The 19961-nt window shown below is 46.7% G+C and overlaps 1 protein-coding gene across 1 annotated transcript in view; it reads right to left on the bottom strand.

The window, feature by feature from the left end:
• The window catches only part of LOC117035990 (core histone macro-H2A.2), a 64531-nt gene that overhangs the window by 11320 nt on the left and 33250 nt on the right, over window positions 1-19961 (bottom strand). The window contains 5 exon segments of the mRNA XM_033130456.1: window positions 9337-9436; window positions 10925-11035; window positions 12089-12220; window positions 12222-12287; window positions 13548-13654. Coding sequence (XP_032986347.1) covers window positions 9337-9436; window positions 10925-11035; window positions 12089-12220; window positions 12222-12287; window positions 13548-13654 — 516 coding nt within the window.

The following is a 19961-nucleotide window of genomic DNA, read 5'->3' as shown; positions in this document are numbered from 1 at the left end:
GGTAACTAATGGCTTTTCTCTTGATTCTTTAAAGATTCTCTTTGTATTTAACCTTTGGCGTTTTAATTATGAGGTGTCTTGGTGTTGGCCTCTTTGGGTTTATCTTGTTTGGGACTCTCTGTGCTCCCTGGGCTTGTATGTCCATTTCCTTCACCGGGTTAGGGAAGTTTTCTGTCATTATTTCTTCAAATAGATTTTCAATTCCTTACTCTCTTCTCCTTTTGGTACCCCTATAATGCGAATGTTGGTATGCTTGATATTGTCCCAGAGGCCCCTTAAACTGTCCTCAATATTTTGGATTCTTTTTTCTTTTTGCTGTTCTGGTTGGGTGTTTTCTGCTACCTTATCTTCTACATCGCTGGTTGGATCCTCTGCTTCATCTAATCTACTGTTGATTTCCTGTAATATATTATTCGTTTCCATTATTGTATCCTTTATTTCTGACTGGTTCTTTTTTCATAGTTTCCATCTCCATTTTTATGAGATCATCGAACATTCTTATAACCAGTATTTGGAACTCTGCTTCTGATAACTTGCTTATCTCTGTTTCACTTAGTTCTTTTTCTGGAGCTTTGTTTTGTTCTTTCATTTGTTCTGTTCTTGTTTTTTTGTCTCCCCATTTTGGCTGCCTCCCTGTGTTTGTTTCTATGTATTAGGTAGGGCTGTTATGTCTTCCAGTCTTAGTAGAGTGTCCTTATGTAGTAGGCGTGCTGTAGGATTCAGTGTTGCTGTCTTTCTGGTCACCTGAGCCACATGCTCCAGGTGTGTCCCTTCTGTGGGTTGTGTGTGCCCTCCTCTTGTAGTTGAGCCTTGGTTGATAACTGCACATCAGTGTGAGGGACTGATCCTTGGGCTCACTGGTTGTGAGGACTGGCCTTGACTGCAGTGGAAGGGTTATTGTTCAGGGGCTGATCCTACAGAGCAGGACCTGCCTCAGCAGGACTCTGGTGCCTGCCCAATCTGCTCCATGGGTGTGTCGTACTTGAGTGGCTGGGTGATGCTCCAGCGCATTTTGAAGCTGGCCACAGGGGGCACCAGCCCCAGGATCACCTTGGAGGGGATACGTTGTAGGTTTACTTTAGCCACAGCACATGCCCCACCTGGGGCCACCTAGCAGGAGTGTGGGGACAGAGTCCCAGAAAGCAGTTTCCAGGCTCTCGACCTCACTTGGAAAGGTACTGGCACAGGTAGTAGATGGCCATCAGCTGTGACTAGTTGGCCATCAGCCGTAACCAGTTAGCCATTAGACACTGATATAACTGCCGTGGCAACGCTGGGAGGTGGTTGGTTGGCAGAGAAGGGGACGGTGGACTGCGCATCATGTGGAGTCTGCTTCCTGTGTCTCCAACCCAACTGCCAGCGAGACTATAGTGGTATGAACCCCCATCCATGGCTCCGTTGGTGTTCCTTTTTGGCCTCGTCATATCCTATGTTCTTGTGCGGGGAGTGGGACCAGAGATCCCACATGACACATGGTGCAGCAAGCAGGGTACAGCACTAGCCAGAATCCCCAAAGGGGTAATGGAGCAGTTTATAAGTGTGAAAGCTCAGCTTCAGGAGGCCCGTGAGGAGTGGTGCCAGGAATGGAAGGAGCGGTCTGCCTGGGAGACTCGAGCCTCTGGATGGCACACCACCCTCTTGGACAGAGAAGGCGTCACCTTCCTTTTGGTAATCTGCTGCTGCTGTAGGCTCCGAGGGTTGTGGACATCTTACACTGAGGCCACCACCCACTTGGACACCTGGCGTGGTGAGTAGGATTCCAGCCAGGTAGGAATGGTGTCTGACTCTGGGCAGGAGGACAGGTGGCCCCCACATAGTGTGTGGCACCCGGTACCCACTGTTCTCAGGAGTTGGACCCCCGAGGAGGGGTGGAAGGACATGGATGGCTCTCTGGCCAGCGGGGAGAGGACCCGGCAGGTTCTAGCTGAGCGGTTGTTGGAGAAGGCGAATTACAACTGGCCGTGCGGGCTGGATGTTCCTCACTACATTGCATCCTAACGGGGAGGACCGCTTAATGAAAGAGCTCAGGTGCGGGACCAGCAGCCCTGGTGGGAGGCGCCGGAAGCTCGGGACCACCAGTTAGAGGAGGTCCTCACCGTGTTGCATCATAACTTGGAGGAAGTGCTTGCTTGGAATAGCCCAGGTGTGGGACCTGCAGTCCCGGTGAGGTGCTGGAAGCTCAGGTCCACCTGTTAGAGGAAGAGCCAGCCCCACAGTGGAGACTCTGAGGCAGAGTCGGATGACACGAGTGGAGACAATGTAGCTTCCAACCCCCAAGCCCAGTCCTTCGTGAAGCAAAAGGTAAAGCATGGGCCCTAGTGGCGTTGCTGCAGGCAACCCAGCTGTGACTGAGTTCACAACCTTCACCCCTTACACTCCCATAGAGTTGCAGGAGCTGGGGAGGCGGTACCGACAGCGCCCTGGAGAGCAAGTCTCGGCTTGGCTACTACGTTTATGGGATGAGGGAGCAGACAGCATTCTCTGTTCCCCAGGCGAAATGGAATAGCTAGTCTCCGTGGCAGTGCATCTGTCCCTGCGACAAAGGTCACAGAATTGCCATATGTTGGCCCAAGACCAGGGCAACCACACTGTAATGGAGTGGCTCACTGCTGCGGTACACACAGTGTGGGGACAGGCTGGCAAGTTGCCAGACACTGTGAGTAAATGGCAGTCAAATACTGAACTTACTCAAATCACCCATGAATGGGTATGAGACATGCTATGTTCAACTCTAATATGCGAGGATGGCGAGCATTTTACAACCAGCACGAGAGATCTGGTTTTGGATACCGCCCCTGCAAGTGCTTTTGGATCCTTGGTTGCCATTCTTATGCCCTATGTGGGGCGGTGGATCCATGAAGTTACCACCTCATGGCCACCCTGGGGGATGTTGAAAGCCGGCGGCGAGGGAAGTTAAGACAGGAGGTCCAAGAACTCAAGACCTGGAAGCCCAAATCAAAAGTAAAGGGGCAAGGTCGCGGGCCTCAGAGAGTAACATGCACACAGATGTGGCGTGATCTTTTGGCAGCAGGGGTCGATCGGGAGAAAATAGACCGACAACCCAATGCACTCTTGTTGGAACTTTGGAAACAGTTGCGTCCAGAACAGCAATTCTAGCAAAGCCCAAAGGGGAAGTCTGGGAAATTGCAACCCGTGTCCCTCCAGGACTTCATGCAGCCTCTTGAGGCCGACTCCTTTCAGCTTGATTGGGGTGGGAGGGGGCAAGGTACCCAGTCAGAGGGGACGAGCGGGGACTGGAGGCCCTACGTGGAACTGTCCATACATTGGTCCCCTTCTAATGTGCAGAGGGTTTTGGCCCTAGTGGACACTGGCATGGACTGCAGTCTTGTTTTTGGGAACCCAGAACTGTTCCCCGGACAAGCAATCTGCATTGATGGCTACGGGGGAAAGACTGTGACTGTGAAAGCTGTTTCTTTACCACTGGGTATAGGAAGGCTTCCTCCTCGTACCTACAAGGTTTATGTCTCACCCTGTTCCGGAGCATATTCTAGGGGTGGACGTGCTCCATGGCCTCAGCTTACAGACATCGGTAGGAGAGTTCCGTCTGCGGATCCAGGTGGTGAAAGCGGTGACACACGGGTATGCTCACCACCCTCCTCAAGTGTTGCCACAGCCCTGGCGCGTGGTTACAGTGCGACAGTATCGCCTGCCAGGAGGGCAGGAGGAGATTGGTCGTACAATATTGGAATTGGAGAAGGCACATATTGTGAGGCCAACGCACAGTTCCTTTAACTCCCCAGTATGGCCTGTCAAGAAGCCAGATGGGACCTGGCGAATGACTGTGGACTATAGGGAGTTAAATAAGGTGACGCCACCTTTTCACGCGGCAGTACCTTCAATACACAATTTGATGGATCGTCTGACTGTCCGCCTGGGAACATATCACTATGTAGTGGACTTGGCCAATGCTTCTTTCTCCATTGACATTGCACCCGAGTGTCAAGAGCAGTTTGCTTTTACTTGGGACGGGCGGCAGTGGACTTTTCAAGTCCTTTCACAGCCCCACTATCTGCCACGGGCTCGTAGCCCAGGACTTGGCACAGAAGGATCACCCTTCCTCTGTGGCCTTGTTTCACTATGTTGATGATATTTTACTAACTTCTGATTCTCTTTCAGATTTAGAGCAAGGAGCTCCCTCTCTTCTCCGCCACCTGAAGTCATCTGGCTGGGTGGTGAATGAGGAAAAGGTCTAAGGCCCTGGCTTATCTGTCAAGTTTTTGGGTGTTGTGTGGTCGGTAAGACAAAAGTCATACCTGAGGTGATCATTGATAAAAAATAAGCATTTCCCTGGCCGACCAAGGTCTCCCAACTGCAGACGTATTTGTGCCTGCTGGGATATTGGCGGGTGTGTACCCCATTTAGCACAAATGGCAAGGCCCTTGTATAACATGATAAAAAAGGGGCCTCATGGGATTGGACAGAGGCTATAGAGCAAGACTTTGTTGCCACAAAACGGGCAGTGCAGCAGGCACAGGCTCTGCAAGTAGTGGACCTCGGCCGCCCATTTGAACTTGATGTTCACGTAACCCAAGAGGGGTACGGATGGGGCCTCTGGCAATGGCAGGAGCGTCTCCGGTCACCAGTGGGATTTTGGTCCCAACTGTGGAAAGGAGCGGAGGTCCACTACTCTCTAATAGAGAAACAGCTGGCCACTGTGTACGCAGCCCTAGTGGCCACAGAAGCCATCACAGGAACGGCACGGGTGTTGGTTCGAACAACTTATGTCATACAGGGGTAGGTCCGTACGTGGACCCGGGGACCCAAAATGGGGGTGGCACAGACCACCACCCTCGCCAAGTGGGGTGCCTACTTGGAACAACGTAGCACCCTTAGTTCAAGCCCTTTGAGCACAGAGCTACAACAGGTCCTGGGGCCTGTGGAGCTTGTGGCCCAGGCTGAGCCAAGCGCTCTTCCTAGGGGGGAGGACTTGGAGCCCTCCCCCTACAGAGAAGGACAGCCCCCAGTACCTGAGGATGCCTGGTTTCCCGATGGTTCTAGCCGAGGGGCTGCAGCCGTTTGGATGGCTTTGGTGTGCAGCCCAAAACAGACACCATTTGGTTTGATACTAGGACTGACCAGAGTAGCCAGTGGGCTGAGCTACGGGCTGTGTGGATGGTAATCAGCCACGAGCCCAGGCCCCTAGTTATCTGTACTGACAGCTGGGCGGTGTTCCGGGGCCTAACGCTGTGGCTCCCTACATGGAAACACCAAAACTGGTTGGTAGGACACCGTCCACTGTGGGGTCAAGCCATGTGGCAGGACCTCTGGGACCTAGGGCAGAGAAAGGAGGTGACCCTAATGCATGTCACAGGTCACTCCCCCTTAGTGTCCCCAGGTAATGATGAAGCAGATGCCCTAGCACGGGTCCGATGGTTAGAACGGGCTCCTGCCACTGATGTGGCCCATTGGCTGCATAGGAAATTGCAGCACGCTGGAAGCCGAACCATGTGGCAGGTGAGCAGACGCTGGGGTCTGCCTTTGAAATGGCAGGAGATAGCAGATGCCTGCTGTGACTGTGCCATCTGTGACCAGGACAGCCCCCAACAGCGGAGGCTCCCCTGGGAGACACAGCAGATTACGTGAGGGAAGGTGTCCCTCACTCGCTGGCAAGTGGATTACATTGGACCCCTGCCTAAGGCCCGCAATGCGATATATGCATTTACAGCAGTATATTACAGCAGGACACTGCTACGGGGTTGATGTTTGCTTGGCCGGGTCCAGCTGTGTATCAGCAGCATACAGTGGTCGCTCTTACGTGGCTGTGTGCCCTCTATGGTCGCCCCCAAGTCATTGAAAGTGACAGGGGTACCCATTTTACGGGGCAAGAATTGCAGCGCTGGGCTGCCAGGATGATGTGCAATGGTTGTTTCATGCTCCGTATAACCCACAAGCAGCTGGCATGATTGAACGCTACAGTGGCCTTTTGAAGCAAGGCCTCCGGGTGTCAAAACCCCCTCCCACGATGTGCGACTGGGTCTCACGTCTGTGGGACGTCTTGAGAATCCTGAATGAGAGACCACGGAAGGGAGGGCCCGCAGCAGTAGAAGCTCTGCTACATCAAACAGCCGCTCCCATTCAATTACAAGTTACCACCAGTGAGACTCTGTTAAAGCCAGGCTACGGCAGAAATGGAAACATTTTGCTGCCAGCACCCACATGCTTGAAAGCAGGGGAACGGCAGCAATGGAGTTGGCCCTGGTGGGTCAAAAGCCCCCACTGTAGGTGGTTGGGCCTAATAGCCCCACGGGGGACTGGTTTGACCCATGATTTGCAAGTGACGCCAGGGGTGGTGGCCGAGTGGCTACCGCAAGTGACTGTGGTATACAGAGGTTCCGATACTGGGATGATTTTGCGGGGAACCTATGTGCTCTCGTTATGGCCTATTATGGGGTCCCCTGTTCTGTTACATGTTGAAACTATGCAAGGGACCCCAAGCACTGCCATAAAGGTCTGGTACCACAAACCAGGAAAGGCGCTGGTGGCAGCGACCCTCCTTCCCAAGGACAAAAAGCTAGCGTGTATCCTCCCACATGGAAAGGATTTGCTATTGTTGGTTCCTATGACTACTATTTCTTTCCGCTCGTAAGTGCATATAGGCTAATTAGACACAAGGCCCCTCTCAGAAGACGCTTGTTGCTTAGATTGTGAGGCGAGACCCTGTAGGGATGGAGTGTGGGGACAGAGTCCCAGAGAGCAGTTTCTAGGCTCTCTACCTCACGTGGAAAGGTGCTGGCTTGGGTAGTAGATGGCTATCAGCTGTGACTAGTTGGCCGTCAGCTGTAACCAGTTAGCCATTAGCCACCGATATAACTTCCGTTGCTACGCTGGGGGTGGGGGGTTGGTTGGTTGGCAGAGAAGCGGACGGCGGATTGGGCATTGTGTGGCTTCTGCTTCCTGTGTCTCCAACCCAGCCACCAGCGAGACTATAGTGGTATGAACCCCACTTCCATGACGCCATTGGTGTTCCTTTTTGGCCTCGTCATATCCTGTGTTCTTATGCAGGGAGTGGGACCAGAGACCCCACATGACAGGGAGCCAGAAAGAAATCCGCAGATGTCTGCAGCCCGTCCTGTGATTGGAAGAGCCTTGAGAGGCCAAGCCGCGAACCAAGGCCGACTGCCACTCGTTCCGGCTTAGGACTGCTCAGCCAGAGGTACAGGACACGCTCAAGCCAGATGCTGCTTGTCTGAGCCCTGCAAACCTTTGAGAGACCCCAGGAAAGTCTGCAGCTTGAGCCAAGGCAGGTGGTCTGCATGAAAAAGCCCTGGAAGCAGCCTGGGTGTGCCTGTAAGTTGGGCGGGGACAGGTCTCAAATCGCCAGGGTGGCGAACGAATGCAGGAGACTCAGAAATGTCAGCCACTTGTGTTCACACGCCAGGAATGGGGAAGGCTCAACAAAGAAACCATGGCCTCTGGCAGCTCCTCTGTCAGTTGAAAGCCGCCTCTCCAGCCCCCGTCCCAAGCCAGACAACTCAATTCCCCACTCTTTGTTCCTGCCGCCTTTCCTGCTGCTGCCCCAGCCCTGGAGCTCAGAGCGAGTGATTCCACTGGTGGGTAAGTCCATGCGCGGTCCCTTTAACAGGAGCGCCTGTGAGTGCAGCGCCCTCGGTCTCACTCAGTCACAGTGTCCGCTGGTTTTCACAGTCAGAAATTATGGGGACTTCTCTCCCCTGCACAGGAACCCTGGGCTGGGGTGTGGCTGGTATCTCTAGCTCCTTTAAGGGATGGGGGGACCCCCACAGCTGAAATAGCCCTCCTGGTCTTTAATGGTAACACGTGGGTGTGGGACCAGCCCGTGCCATTTCTGACCTTCCTACCAGTCTGGCTTTTTCTGCAAGTCTTTAGTTGAAAGGCTTCAGTTCAGCTTGATTTTAGGCGATTCTCAATAATGGCTGTTTTGTAGATTAGTTGTAATTTTTGATGTAGTTGTGAGAGAAGGTAAACACGGCGTTTACCTACAGCACCATCTTGGTTGTCCAATCTAGAGAATGTCTCACTTCACTTTTTCAATGCAAAGTTTAAGGTACTTCTTCTGTCTTGTGAAAATGTGTAAGATGGGGACCATGTTGTATGCTATTATTTCTAGTGCCCTTGATGGCTGTAGGGACAGAGCCAGGAGAGCAGTTTCCAGGCTCTTGGCCTCACGTGGAAAGGTGCTCACTTGGGTAGTAAATGGCCATCAGCTGTCACCAGTGAGCCACTGGCCACTGATATAACTGCCGTGGCTACGCTGACAGCAAATGGGGGGCTAGCAAGGAGATGGTGGCTGAGCCTGCAAGTGCGGATTGCAGTTAGCAAGTGGGGTTGCTTGGCAGAGAGAAGTGGACGGGAGGTTGTGGATAGTGTGGCTCCTGCTTCCTGTGTCTCCAGCCCAGCCGCCAGTGAGAGTATAGTGGTGTGACTCCCCTACTTATGGCTCCGTGGGTGTTCCTTTTTGGCCTCACCATGTCCTGTGTTCTTATGTGGGGAGCGGGACCACAGACCCCGCAGGCCGCCCCGCGTGACAATCGCTTACCTTCCCACGCGCCTCCACCAAAGCCTGGTAATAGCTCATGCCTTAAACACAACCTAACTTTTTCCAGATTTCGATTTCTTTTTTACCAATGGTGTTCTCAATATTTAAGCTTAAAATATATGTAGAGTTTTACATAAAACATGTACAACAACGTTTAAAGCAGTACTACTCATTATAGTCTAAACTGGAAACTATATTCAAATACCCCCCAGTGGTAGGATGGATCAATAAATTGGGGCATATTCCTACAGTGGAATACTATACAGCAAAAAAAAAAAAAAAAAAAAAAAAAAAAAAAAAGAATGAATGAACTACAACCACACATCAATATGGGTGGATTTCACAAATACAAAGTTGAGCAAAAGCAGTGAGACACAAAACAAGATGTACTGCATGATTTCATTCATATAAAATCCAAAACAGATGACACCCATCTATGCTGTTAGAAGACAGGATAGTGGGTACTCATGCCTGGAACGGTGACTGGGCGCAGGGAAGATGGGGACTTCTGGGGGTGCTGGCAAGGTTCATGATGAAGGTGCTTGTTACAAAGCTGTGTTCACTTTGAGAAAAATTCACCAAGTTGTGCACTAATGATCTGTTTGTATAGAACACTTCAATAAAAATTTCAAAAATATGCAGATTTGAAACAATTAGTCACTCTCTCGTAATGCTGTTCAAGTACACACAAAGGCAGAGTTTGACATGGGGATATCCAGTTGACAATGACAAACTTCCTAAGAACTTGCACAAGCAGTAGACTGTACTATGGTACCTCTAGCAAAGCCTCGGGACCTTACCTATGTCTTCCTTGAGGTCGATTTCGGCTGTGGTTGGGTGGACAATGCCCTCTACTCGCATGGAGCCAATATGGCTGATGTCACTCTGCGTCAGGGACAGCTGCGTTAGGGAGAAAAGACGGAGAGTGTGGGGAAGATTAAATCCTATGAAAAATCTTCATATGTTACATCGCATCTACTAATTCTCTCCAGTATTTATACTGAATTGTCAATATGAAGGGCCGTACATGGAACAACTGTCTCAAGTTTCCCAGGTGGCTGATTTTCAATAGGCTCTTTGGAGCTCAGTGGATTTGATTTTTCGCTCTAAGGTTAGCAGCATGCGGCAAATCTCCTCTTCCAGGAGCAGAAATGGGACCTCCCCTCCCCTTCCTTTCCCGATAGCCTATGCTTTCGTTTCCCAATCTGAGTAGCCTTGGTGCTTGGTGACATATTCTTTGAGTGGCTCCTGCAAGGGAAGCCCAGGGCCTACCCTCTCCTCTCCCTTCAGTTCCCTGCATTCTTCCCTGAGTAGCCTAGACCTTTGGGGGAGGGATGCAGAGCTGATGACCTTGCTTGAAAGAAGTGGTGGGTTCCAGGATCCCAACCTGCCTATGTCTGGCCACCTTGCCTTCTTCTGGGGACCACATTGTTGGGGCTACACATGTGAAATGCTGCCGTATGTACTCATAGCTGAGTGGAATGGAGGCATTCTCCATCATCTCCCCATGTGAACAAGGATTTTATGTTCTCCTAGATAAATGAGAGAAAGCATCATGTAACTACGGACGGTCCTTAGAGGGGACATAAATTCCACCTCTTTGCCTCCCTGCTTTCATCAGTTATGAATTAGGAACCTGCCACATATACGTTCTTCTTATAACATGTTCTTCCCAGTTGCTTCAATAGAGGTTCACACTGTACTGTTGTCAGGCTGCAAACAGTCAGCTACCAGAGATATAAGTAACTGTTTCCTCCTGGATCTTATTTCAGCCCCAGTTGACTTGATAGATAAATCGCCCTTTCCGTAAACTTTATGCTGTGGGAATGAATTATTTGCATGTCTGGCTGGGCTGCTGTGCTGCTGAAGACCATTCAATGTATAGCCTGTTTGTTTTCTTTCTGCAGCCGAGAAAGGCAAGCAGACTAAATTACTGGCAAATAATTCATCTCTAACACCAGGAATATTTAGGAAACATATTTCTATTTTCTTCCTTTGACAAATTACATTGAGCCATGTAAGAGAGACCTCCGAAAGGCTGTTTGAGAAAGTTAGCTAGGAATATTTGGGTGGGCACAGAAATAACTTGGGCCTAGGGAATTTCTAGCAAAACCAGTAATGCCATCCTACCTGCTGACCAGAAAGATGCTCTCTGCTCACTTCTAGCTGACAAATATCAGTGTGAACAATTCTCAGCACTAAAGAACATGTTTACTCTAACAACACAGACATTGCCCTTGCTCTTTAGTTTAAACATGAATAAGACAAGACCAAAGCGAAAATCGGATTAGGGGAGTCAGGGATGAATGAGGTATCATTGCTTGTAAACCGTGGGTTATAAAAATTCAGTCGTGCTTTACCACAGCGCCGCACAGTTCTTTTTATTACCTTCTGCCCTAGAACAAGGCTCTTGGAAGACAGGATGGTGAATCCATCCCCTGGCCCATCTTCAGAGGTGGAGTTTGAAGTTCCTTCTTTATCACTGTCCTTTGGTTTGGACTGTGGGTAGAAATCAGAAGGACAGGTGGAAAATCATCCAGAAAAAGCCCTACGTGGCTTGATTAAGCTCTTCTCATGGCTGCCACCAACTCGGATATGAAAGGATATGGTTTAGGTGTTGTGTTCTGCTGTTCTCAATGGAGGGAAGCAAGGGACAGCAATATGAGGGACAGAAAAGGGTGCTGCCAAAAATAAAGTGTGTTAAAGAATAATGTACCTGTCCTCGCTCAAACCTGGACACAGGTGTAATTCTTGCTCTTTTTCAATGCCTGCAGCTTATGTTGATAAGGATCAGAACCAAGGGGGCTCATTCTAGCACATGGCTCAACCCCCTTTCTCCCCGGGATTTCCCGGGGGCACCGTGGCAGTGCAGCGAGCTCTTCTGTGTCATTATGGAGGTCTGTGGAACGAAGCTTTGAAACAGTGCTGTCCAGTGAAGCTTCCTGCAGTCATGGAAAGGTCCTGCAACTGTGCTCAGTGCGATGAGTACTCAGCTGGTGCAACCGAGGAGTGAATTTTAAATTTGATTGTTTTAATTAATTCAAATTCACAGTGAAATAGCCCCATGTGGCTAGCAGTTACCACGCTGGGCAGCACACGGAAGGAATGATCCACAAATGGTAATCTCTGAGCTACAGCTACTTAGCATATGAGGTTGTCCAAAACACCTGAATCCCATTGACTTAGGCACATATCTAGGGGAGACTAGAGATGTTGTAATGTGCAACGTGGAGCTCTGGAGAAATGAAAAGTAGAGTTCCAGGAACTCATCTCTCACCTGAGGTTTTGGTGGGGGCAGTGGAAGGGATCTGGAAATAGGAAAACCACCCTCGCCTTGGCTTTGGAAATCTCTAGCAGACCCTGCCTGATGATTTGAACTCTAGTCTCAAGGACCCTTTATTCATCTCCATAGACATTCTTGTCATTTTCTCCCAGCACCAAGCTGTGGAGAGTCCTCAGTTCTTCAACAATGCTGGCCACGCCCTCATCTTTTGATCTTTCAACTTTCCTTCTGTTCTGAGAGTTCCTGGCTCAGATAACAACCTGGCTCACCTTTTTGGATGTTCGTGGTTTGGCAGCCTTGGATTTCTTGCCCCCCTTCTTGCCTGATGTGGCTTTTCTTCCTCTTTTCTCTGGGGGAGGGGAGAGAATAGTTTCCGACTTGCCTTTGGTCCCTCGCTTTTTTGGCCAGCAGTTCGGGGTGAATTCTGGGCAGGACGCCTCCGCTGGCAATGGTCACTCCTTTTAGCAGCTGAAGAGAGAAACACAGGAGCTCGACAGCAAGGGGATTGCTAGTTCTGGATTTCATAGTTCTAACAGGTCAAAACAAGGGTTAAGTCTGGTCTTTCGCTTTCCCAAAGAAATTGCATAATACACAGTTTAATTGGCTTTCCTTGTTTCCCTTTCAGAGCATGTCCCTGTAGGTATCAAGGCCTCCTGTGATTTTGCACAGAAAGCAAAACAAGCAAAGCAAAACGAAAGGGTATAGAAGTTGAAACCAGTGATATCGCCCAGGGCTCTGGAATTCCAGACATAACAGAGGATAAAGAGCTTCACATGTGGGGAGCACAGCTTGACAAAATGAGGTTCAAAAGGTGAACGTTAGGGCTAGACCCAGTTAACAACAGACTAGGGATCATGCATTTCATTAGTAAAATATATTTAACCAGGCACCTCCCAATTGATATCTGTTTAACTAATCGGCATGTACTTCTCTACTAATACATTCTATACATCCTAAAGTGGCGTTACTCCAAGTGTGGTCTGCAACCAGGGCTGCTCCACAAACTGTCAGTCACTTATCTGTGACAAAGTACAGAAATCACAAGGAAGATACAGACATTTTCATCGTAAATTGACAGTTATTGTATATCTACTGGCTCTAATAACAAAAAATTGTGGCTTGCATTTTTTATTTTTGTTTTGCTAGTAATTATTTTTTATTGTATTTTTGGAAATTAGGAGTCTCCGATGGATTGGAAACAAGCACCACTTTACCACAAACAGTTTGAGAAAATGCGATGAGAAAATAAATACAAATGAAAATTCTTCGACTACCGCCCTGCCACTTGCCATCCTTGGGGGTGCGGAGGGGATCATCCACTCCACTTTGGAGCCAGTTCTAGAATAGAAAGGGTCAGTTCTCCTATGTGAAGAAGGGCTCTCCTGCCCTCATCAGAATGAACTGTCGACAAAATTTGGGTGAAGAAACGATGAAAAGAATAACACACGTGCACAGCACCTTTCCCAGCAACAAATTGAACTTGCTTTTAAAGAGGAAGAGAGGGTCTGGCCAGACCCAGAATATATAATGGGAGCTATTCCAGACGCAGTTTTATTTTGACTCTGAATGATATGGATAGCAGAAGTGGTTCTTCTCTTGTATGATTTGAATTTGTTGGTATAAATGTGACCGGGAACTGTAGCAGGAATGACTTGTACAGCCGAGCCCACATGCAGGAGTGTGTCTGGTGACCCCATTCGGTGGCACATGTCAATGCTTCAGACATACCTGATTGAGCTCCTCGTCATTGGCCACTGCCAACAGGATGTGTCTTGGGGCTATCCGGGCCTTCTTATTGTCCCTCGCGGCATTTCCAGCCAATTCTAGAATTTCCGCTGAAATGACAAAGGGGAGTTAATAACAGAATGGGATCGGAGCTTTCGAAAGCTTTTCTTCGGAAGTGGTCTTTGAGTGTGGTCACATGTATTCATTTGTGATTTTTATGTTTGGGCCTGGAAAGAAATCGAGAAAACTGCCAAGAACTCCGGTCACAGACAAGTCAACTATCTTAGCGAGACCTGATATATGATCCTGTGACAAAGTCTTCTAGTTGTCCCTCGACATTAATTGCCCTCATATTCCTTAGTATGTGGTCCTCTGACGTTTTTGCCGAGCCCATCACCATAGGAAGGAATGAAGACGGTATTTCCCAACCTCCCTTGTTGATAAGTGTGGTCATGTGACTAAGTTCTGGCCAATGAAAGGCAAGCAGTTGTATTGTTGTATGGTATTTCTGGAAAGTGTCCATCTATGAAGCGACCGTGCCCTTCTTTCCTTTCTACTGGCCAACTGAGGACATAATGGCTGGAATTTGAGCAGCCATCTTTGACCAAGAGGAAGAAGTTGTGGATGATAGAGCAACAAGATAGATGGAACTGCGGTCTCTCATCACTGTGGAGCCTCCTTACCAACCTGGACTGTTGTCTATAGATTGCTTTTGTATGAGAGAGAAATAAACTCTCTTGTTTAAGCCCCGTCAGCAGAAGTTAATCCTGACCGAAACAGAACTCTAACATAGGATCTGAGCTTCTTTCAGTGTACGGACAGAAGGGCCATGTTTGAAGAGAACAGTCATGTAGGTACAGTCTGTTTTGGGGTCCCACTGAGACCCCTTTCATCAAGTTTCCCTTTACTTGATGCCCCAGAACCTCTTGTCCTAAAGGAAAGGGAACGTGAAGAACTGACTTATGTTATGAGACGAGGAAGTGCTTAGCTTGAGAAGTGACTTCCTAGTGGGGATGTCTGTGAGACCTGGGAAGGAAGGTATGTTGGGGCCCAGGGGTTTTCCACATATCCCGCTAAGCATGGCTCCAAGTTTAACAAACATGTCATTTGGTAAATGTGAAAGAACTGATAGAAAGGAATTTTCCTAAAATGACTTCACATGCTATCAAAACATTTGCGTCAAAAAATTTTTTGTTTTAAATCTATAGAATTGGTTTATACATCTGTAGGTTTTCCCCTTCCTCTTCTGTCTTATTTTGTTACTTTTCTATCTTCCTCACTTTTAGAAGGATGCTCTGCTAAATTGAATTTTTCTGCCTTCAAACGTATGAATGAGTCTATAAAGAAAAAATTCCTTCTCTTAGAAAGCTGGAGGGCAATGTGCTAATGAGTTGTCTCACTAACTCCGTGGCGGGGAAAGTATGTGTATGTGCATATGTGCATAAATTTGTTGTGTGTGCACAGGCGTGTGTGTGCACACAGGTATGTGTGTGTTGGGGGGATTTGTTGCTACAATGGCATAAATACTAAACCTTAAAATTAACAGGCAATTCTGTATGTCTTTATAATCAGACCTAATTTCAAAAACAAAATAGCACATGAAATTGCGATCATTCATAAAATCTATGGCAATAAAATAAAAACTTGGCATAAATATGGCACATTAACTAAGCAAATGTAATTAACAAAAAATTAGAATAAAATAAGCATTACGTTAAATATTTATATGGTATTTCCATAATGAAAAGTGCTAAATCATGGCAAATTCATCTCACGACATTCTTTCCAGGTTATTAAGCAATGAATATTGCGTTTACCAACAATTCATTTACTCAGTGGTCGTGTTTTCTCAATCAAAGATTGCGGGCACTGTCGTTTGAGAAGTGTGAGCATACTTGTTGGACAGTGGGATGGAATATTGAAATTAATGCCATATTAAACAATCTGATTTCTGCATTCAGACTGCTGCCCAACCCTTTTTTTGTCTTAAAAAGTGTACCAATAAAAAAGGAATGTAGTGGGGGGCGGCCGGATGGCTCAGTTGGTTAGAGTGCAAGCTCTGAACAACAGGGTTGCCGGTTCGATTCCCACGTGGGCCAGTGAGCTGCGCCCTCCACAACTAGATTGAAGACAACGAGCTGCTGCTGAACTGCTGGAGGGGCGGCCGGATGACTCAGTTAGTTAGAATGTGAGCTCTTAAACAACAAGGTTGCAGGTTCAATTCCGGATGGGATGGTGGGCTGCGCCCCCTGCAACTAAGATTGAAAATGGTGACTGGGACTCGGAGCTGAGCTGCGCCCTCCACAACTAGATTGAAGGACAACAACTTGGAGCTGATGGGCCCTGGAGAAACACACTTCCCCATATTCCCCAATAATAATAATAAAAAGGAATGTATTTATAAAGCTTTCACTTTATGACTCTAAGTTAAAATGTGCAGCTATCCATTGTGCAAAATAAAAAGGAGTTTCCTGCACCTACTCATCTCAGAGGTCCCATGCTTGGGAGGAAGGCACACTTCACTCATCCCTTTTTCTAGATGGGTATGGGTGCAAGGAGTCTCCCAATTTTAAGCTTCTGAGCAATCGAATTAATTTAGCATTTAGGACCATCACTCTCCTGCCTCTGTCACCTGCATTTAGAGGAAGAGGTTAAGCATCCTCCCAAGTTCATTAAATTAGCCGTCAGCATGGGAGGCAGGGCTAATGGAAAGCCCTACCTGCTTGGAGCCTTCAGGAGGCCCCTAAAAATCAGGTTATTTTCAGCTTGACATTCAGATGCACAACATGGGATTCACAGATGGAACATCTGCCAGAATCAAAGGCAGCTCAGGGGGAGACTAAAGGCAAGCGATTCACAGGTGGCACAAGCAGAGTGCGAGGTGAGGCGTGCGGGCGACTGGGCTCCCGGACTGGCCCTTCCAAAATCAGTTATAAGAGAGAAAACCTTGGTCACGTGCTCTAGTGCAACAGCAGAGGTAGAGCTTTCTTTTTTCTTGTTTTTAAAGAGAAAATCTTCCTATTAACACACAGTGGAAAATCTAGACCATGGAGTTCTTTGTTGGATGTTTAATCTGAACTTCCTTGGGACAGAGCTGTCACCATATAAATGTTTGAAATAACGTTTACCGATATTAATATTTTCAAATGCTGTTCACATGCACTATACAATAAGCATTAGCATTAAATATTTATGTGGCATTTCTATAATAAAAAGTGCTAAATCACTGCAAATTCACTCTTATACCGTCTTTTCCAGGTTATAGTTGCTACATTTTTGAGTGATTTTATTGATCTTGGGAACTAAAGTATCCTACTGGCAATCAATAGGAAAAGTGGATTTATATAACACTGCAAACTTTGTGGGAAGATCATTATTCTGCTAAGTGGTGGACACTTCCATGGAAGTTCATAAACTTCCATAGCAACCTCTCAATTCTTGGAAGTCTCACATCCAGCAATAGTAACCATCTGGAATGCAGCTGACTATCTGTAGTAAAAAGAATGATTTCTGTAGTCAAAAGGATGTTGGAAGGCTCACCATGCACATTACTTTGGAAGAGCCTGTGTCCTCTCATTTCATACACAATCTAAACCCACACCGGATATCCCAGCCCCAGCAGATGGGATACATCACATTAAATGGAGGTTTGGAAGAGAGGGCATGGAGTAGCCACTCCTTCAATACTGTCTCCTTCCCCGGCCCCTTCTTGCCTGCTCATTTCCCACTAGGTGACGGCATCCATGAGGCTCTGTGTAGGCCCTTTGCTCTGCTCAGGCCATGTAGTGTTCTGGTGGAAACCCATCCATTTATGGCTCCTGCTTCCAAACACCTGCCCATGTGGTCAGATCTTCACCTTCAGCTCTGCCAGATGTCACCTGGAACGCCGCACTTGAGTGTTCCACAGGTAAATCAAACTCACATCACCAAATCCAAATCGCCTCCTCCCCAAACCTGCTCCTCCCATTGACCTTGGGATTGGCAGTTCCATCCACTCACAGACCCAGGAGTCATTTCCTACCCCTTCCTCTCCCTCTCATCTCCTGGCCTTATCGATCTCACACACCTTTGCCCCTTTTCTCCCAGCTTGTCGCCATGACCCCAGTTAAGGCTCTCTTCTCTTTCAGCCCAGCCCAGATAATTGTAATGGCTGTCTAAATGATTTCCTTGCTCCCAGTTTTGTCCTCCTCCAGATCCATGCAACAAGGTCACTGCGAGCCCATAGGTGCCTTTGTGCAGATTAGAAAAAGATTGCCCTTCCTCAAGACACTACTTTCCTGATTTCTTTAAAACAAGACCCTTTACTGCCATCTGCTGGAAATGCTCATAATAAATATACAGTTCTTTGAGGTCCATGGTGTGAATGACACTTCCTTAAATGTGTGTCCTTGTGCAGTGTACAACCTGCACAACCATACATGTGGCGTGGGCTGCCAAAGTGATCTTTTAAAAAACACAAATGTAATAATATCACTAGATTAAAAAAATGCTTGGTGTTAAATAGATAGACCTAACTGTCTGGAAATGATGTGTAAATAAATGATGGGTTTCAGTGTTACACAATGATTTCATGAAGTGCTCTGAAATTCAACACTGGTTTAAGACCTATTTGTCCTATCAGTTAAAAATATATAACAAAACATTTTCTCACCCAAAAAATGGTAATTATTCATTCTCAGTATCTTACATTTACATTATATCTTTGCTGATAGACACAAAATTCTCTTCCAGAATTTGGAGCTTGCTTTTGCTGTCCTTTTTCCTTACATACATTGGAGATGTGAACTGGGCTAAACATTTGGGTTGTTTCCATTTTTTGGCGATTGTGCATAATGCTTTGTGAATATTTGTATATCAGTATCTGTTTCAGTATCTGAGTTCAGTTCTTTTGGGCGTATATCTAGAGTAGAATCGCTGGGTCATATAATTCTTTTACGTTTTTTGAGGAACCATGAACTGTTTTCCACAGTGATGATACTATTTTACCTTCTCACCAGCTGCACAAGGTTCCCAATTTTCTCCACATCCTTGTCACACTTCATTTAAAAAAAAAATAATTGTTTTATTTTTCAATTACAGTTGGCATATGTTAGTTTCAGGTATACCACACAGTGATTAGACATTTATATAACTTAAGAAGTGATCACCCTGAAAATCTAGTACCCACCTGACACCATACATACTTATTACAATATTATTGACTATTTTCCTTATGCTGTACTTTACATCCTATGACTATTTTGTAACTACACAATTTGTACTTTTTAAAAAGATTTTTTATTACAAATATAGCTAACACATACTATATCAGTTTCAGATGTCCGCATAGTTGTTCATTTATATGCATAAAGAAGTGATCACCATAAGTCCAGCACCCATCTGACACCGTGCCACGCTGTCATAATGTTATTGACTATACTCCCTATGCTGTACATTACATCCCCATGACTTATTTATTTTATACCTGGAAATTTGAACCAATTATTCCCCTTTTTAAATTTTTCAATTATGTTAATATTCAATATTATTTTAATATTAATTTCAGGGGTACAGCATAGTGGCTTGACATTTATATAATTTAAGAAGTTCCCCTTGACTAGACTAGTACTCACCTGGCACTATGCATAGTTATCACCATATCATTGATTATATTTCCTATACTTTACAACCTCATGACAATTTGTATATTTTCTAACTACCAATTCGTACTTATTAATCCCTTGACCTTTTTCACCGTGCCCTCCAACCTCCTCCCACCTATCATCTCAATAAATCTAGTATCCATTTGACACCATACAGAGTTGTTCCAATATTATTGACTATATTCCTTATACTATACCCTACATCCCCACGACTACTGTATAACAACCAATTTGTACTTCTGAATCCCTTCCCCTTTTTCACCTACCTGCCCCCAAACACCCCTCCCATCTGGCAACCATCAAAATGTTCTCTGTATCTATGAATCTGTTTCTGTTTTGTTTGTTCATTTTGTTCTTTAGGTTCCACTTATAAGCAAAATCACATTGCATCTGTCTTTCTCTGTCTTACACTCCACGCAGCACAATTCCCTCCAGGTCCATCCATGCCGCCGCAGATGGCAAGAACCCATTCCCTTCACGACCGAGCAATATTCCATTGTGTATATGTACCATCTCCTCTTTATCCAGTCATCCATTGATGAACACTCAGGTTGCCCCTATACCTTGGCCATTGTAAACAATGCTGCAATGACCATGTGGATGCACAGGTTCCCTTGAAGTACTGTTTTGGGTTTCTTTGGATAAATACCCAGAAATGGTATTACTGGGTCCTTCTTTGTTTTAAGTCTATTTTGTTAGGTATGAGTATTGCTACTCCAGTTTTGTTTTTTGTTTTTTTGTTTTCATTTTCATTTTCATGAAATAACTTTTTCCA

This window comes from Rhinolophus ferrumequinum, chromosome 16 (genome assembly GCF_004115265.2).
Source record: "Rhinolophus ferrumequinum isolate MPI-CBG mRhiFer1 chromosome 16, mRhiFer1_v1.p, whole genome shotgun sequence".
NCBI lineage: Eukaryota > Metazoa > Chordata > Mammalia > Chiroptera > Rhinolophidae > Rhinolophus > Rhinolophus ferrumequinum.
Note: the sequence above shows the minus strand (reverse complement) of the source record. Positions and strands in the feature narration are given on the sequence as shown.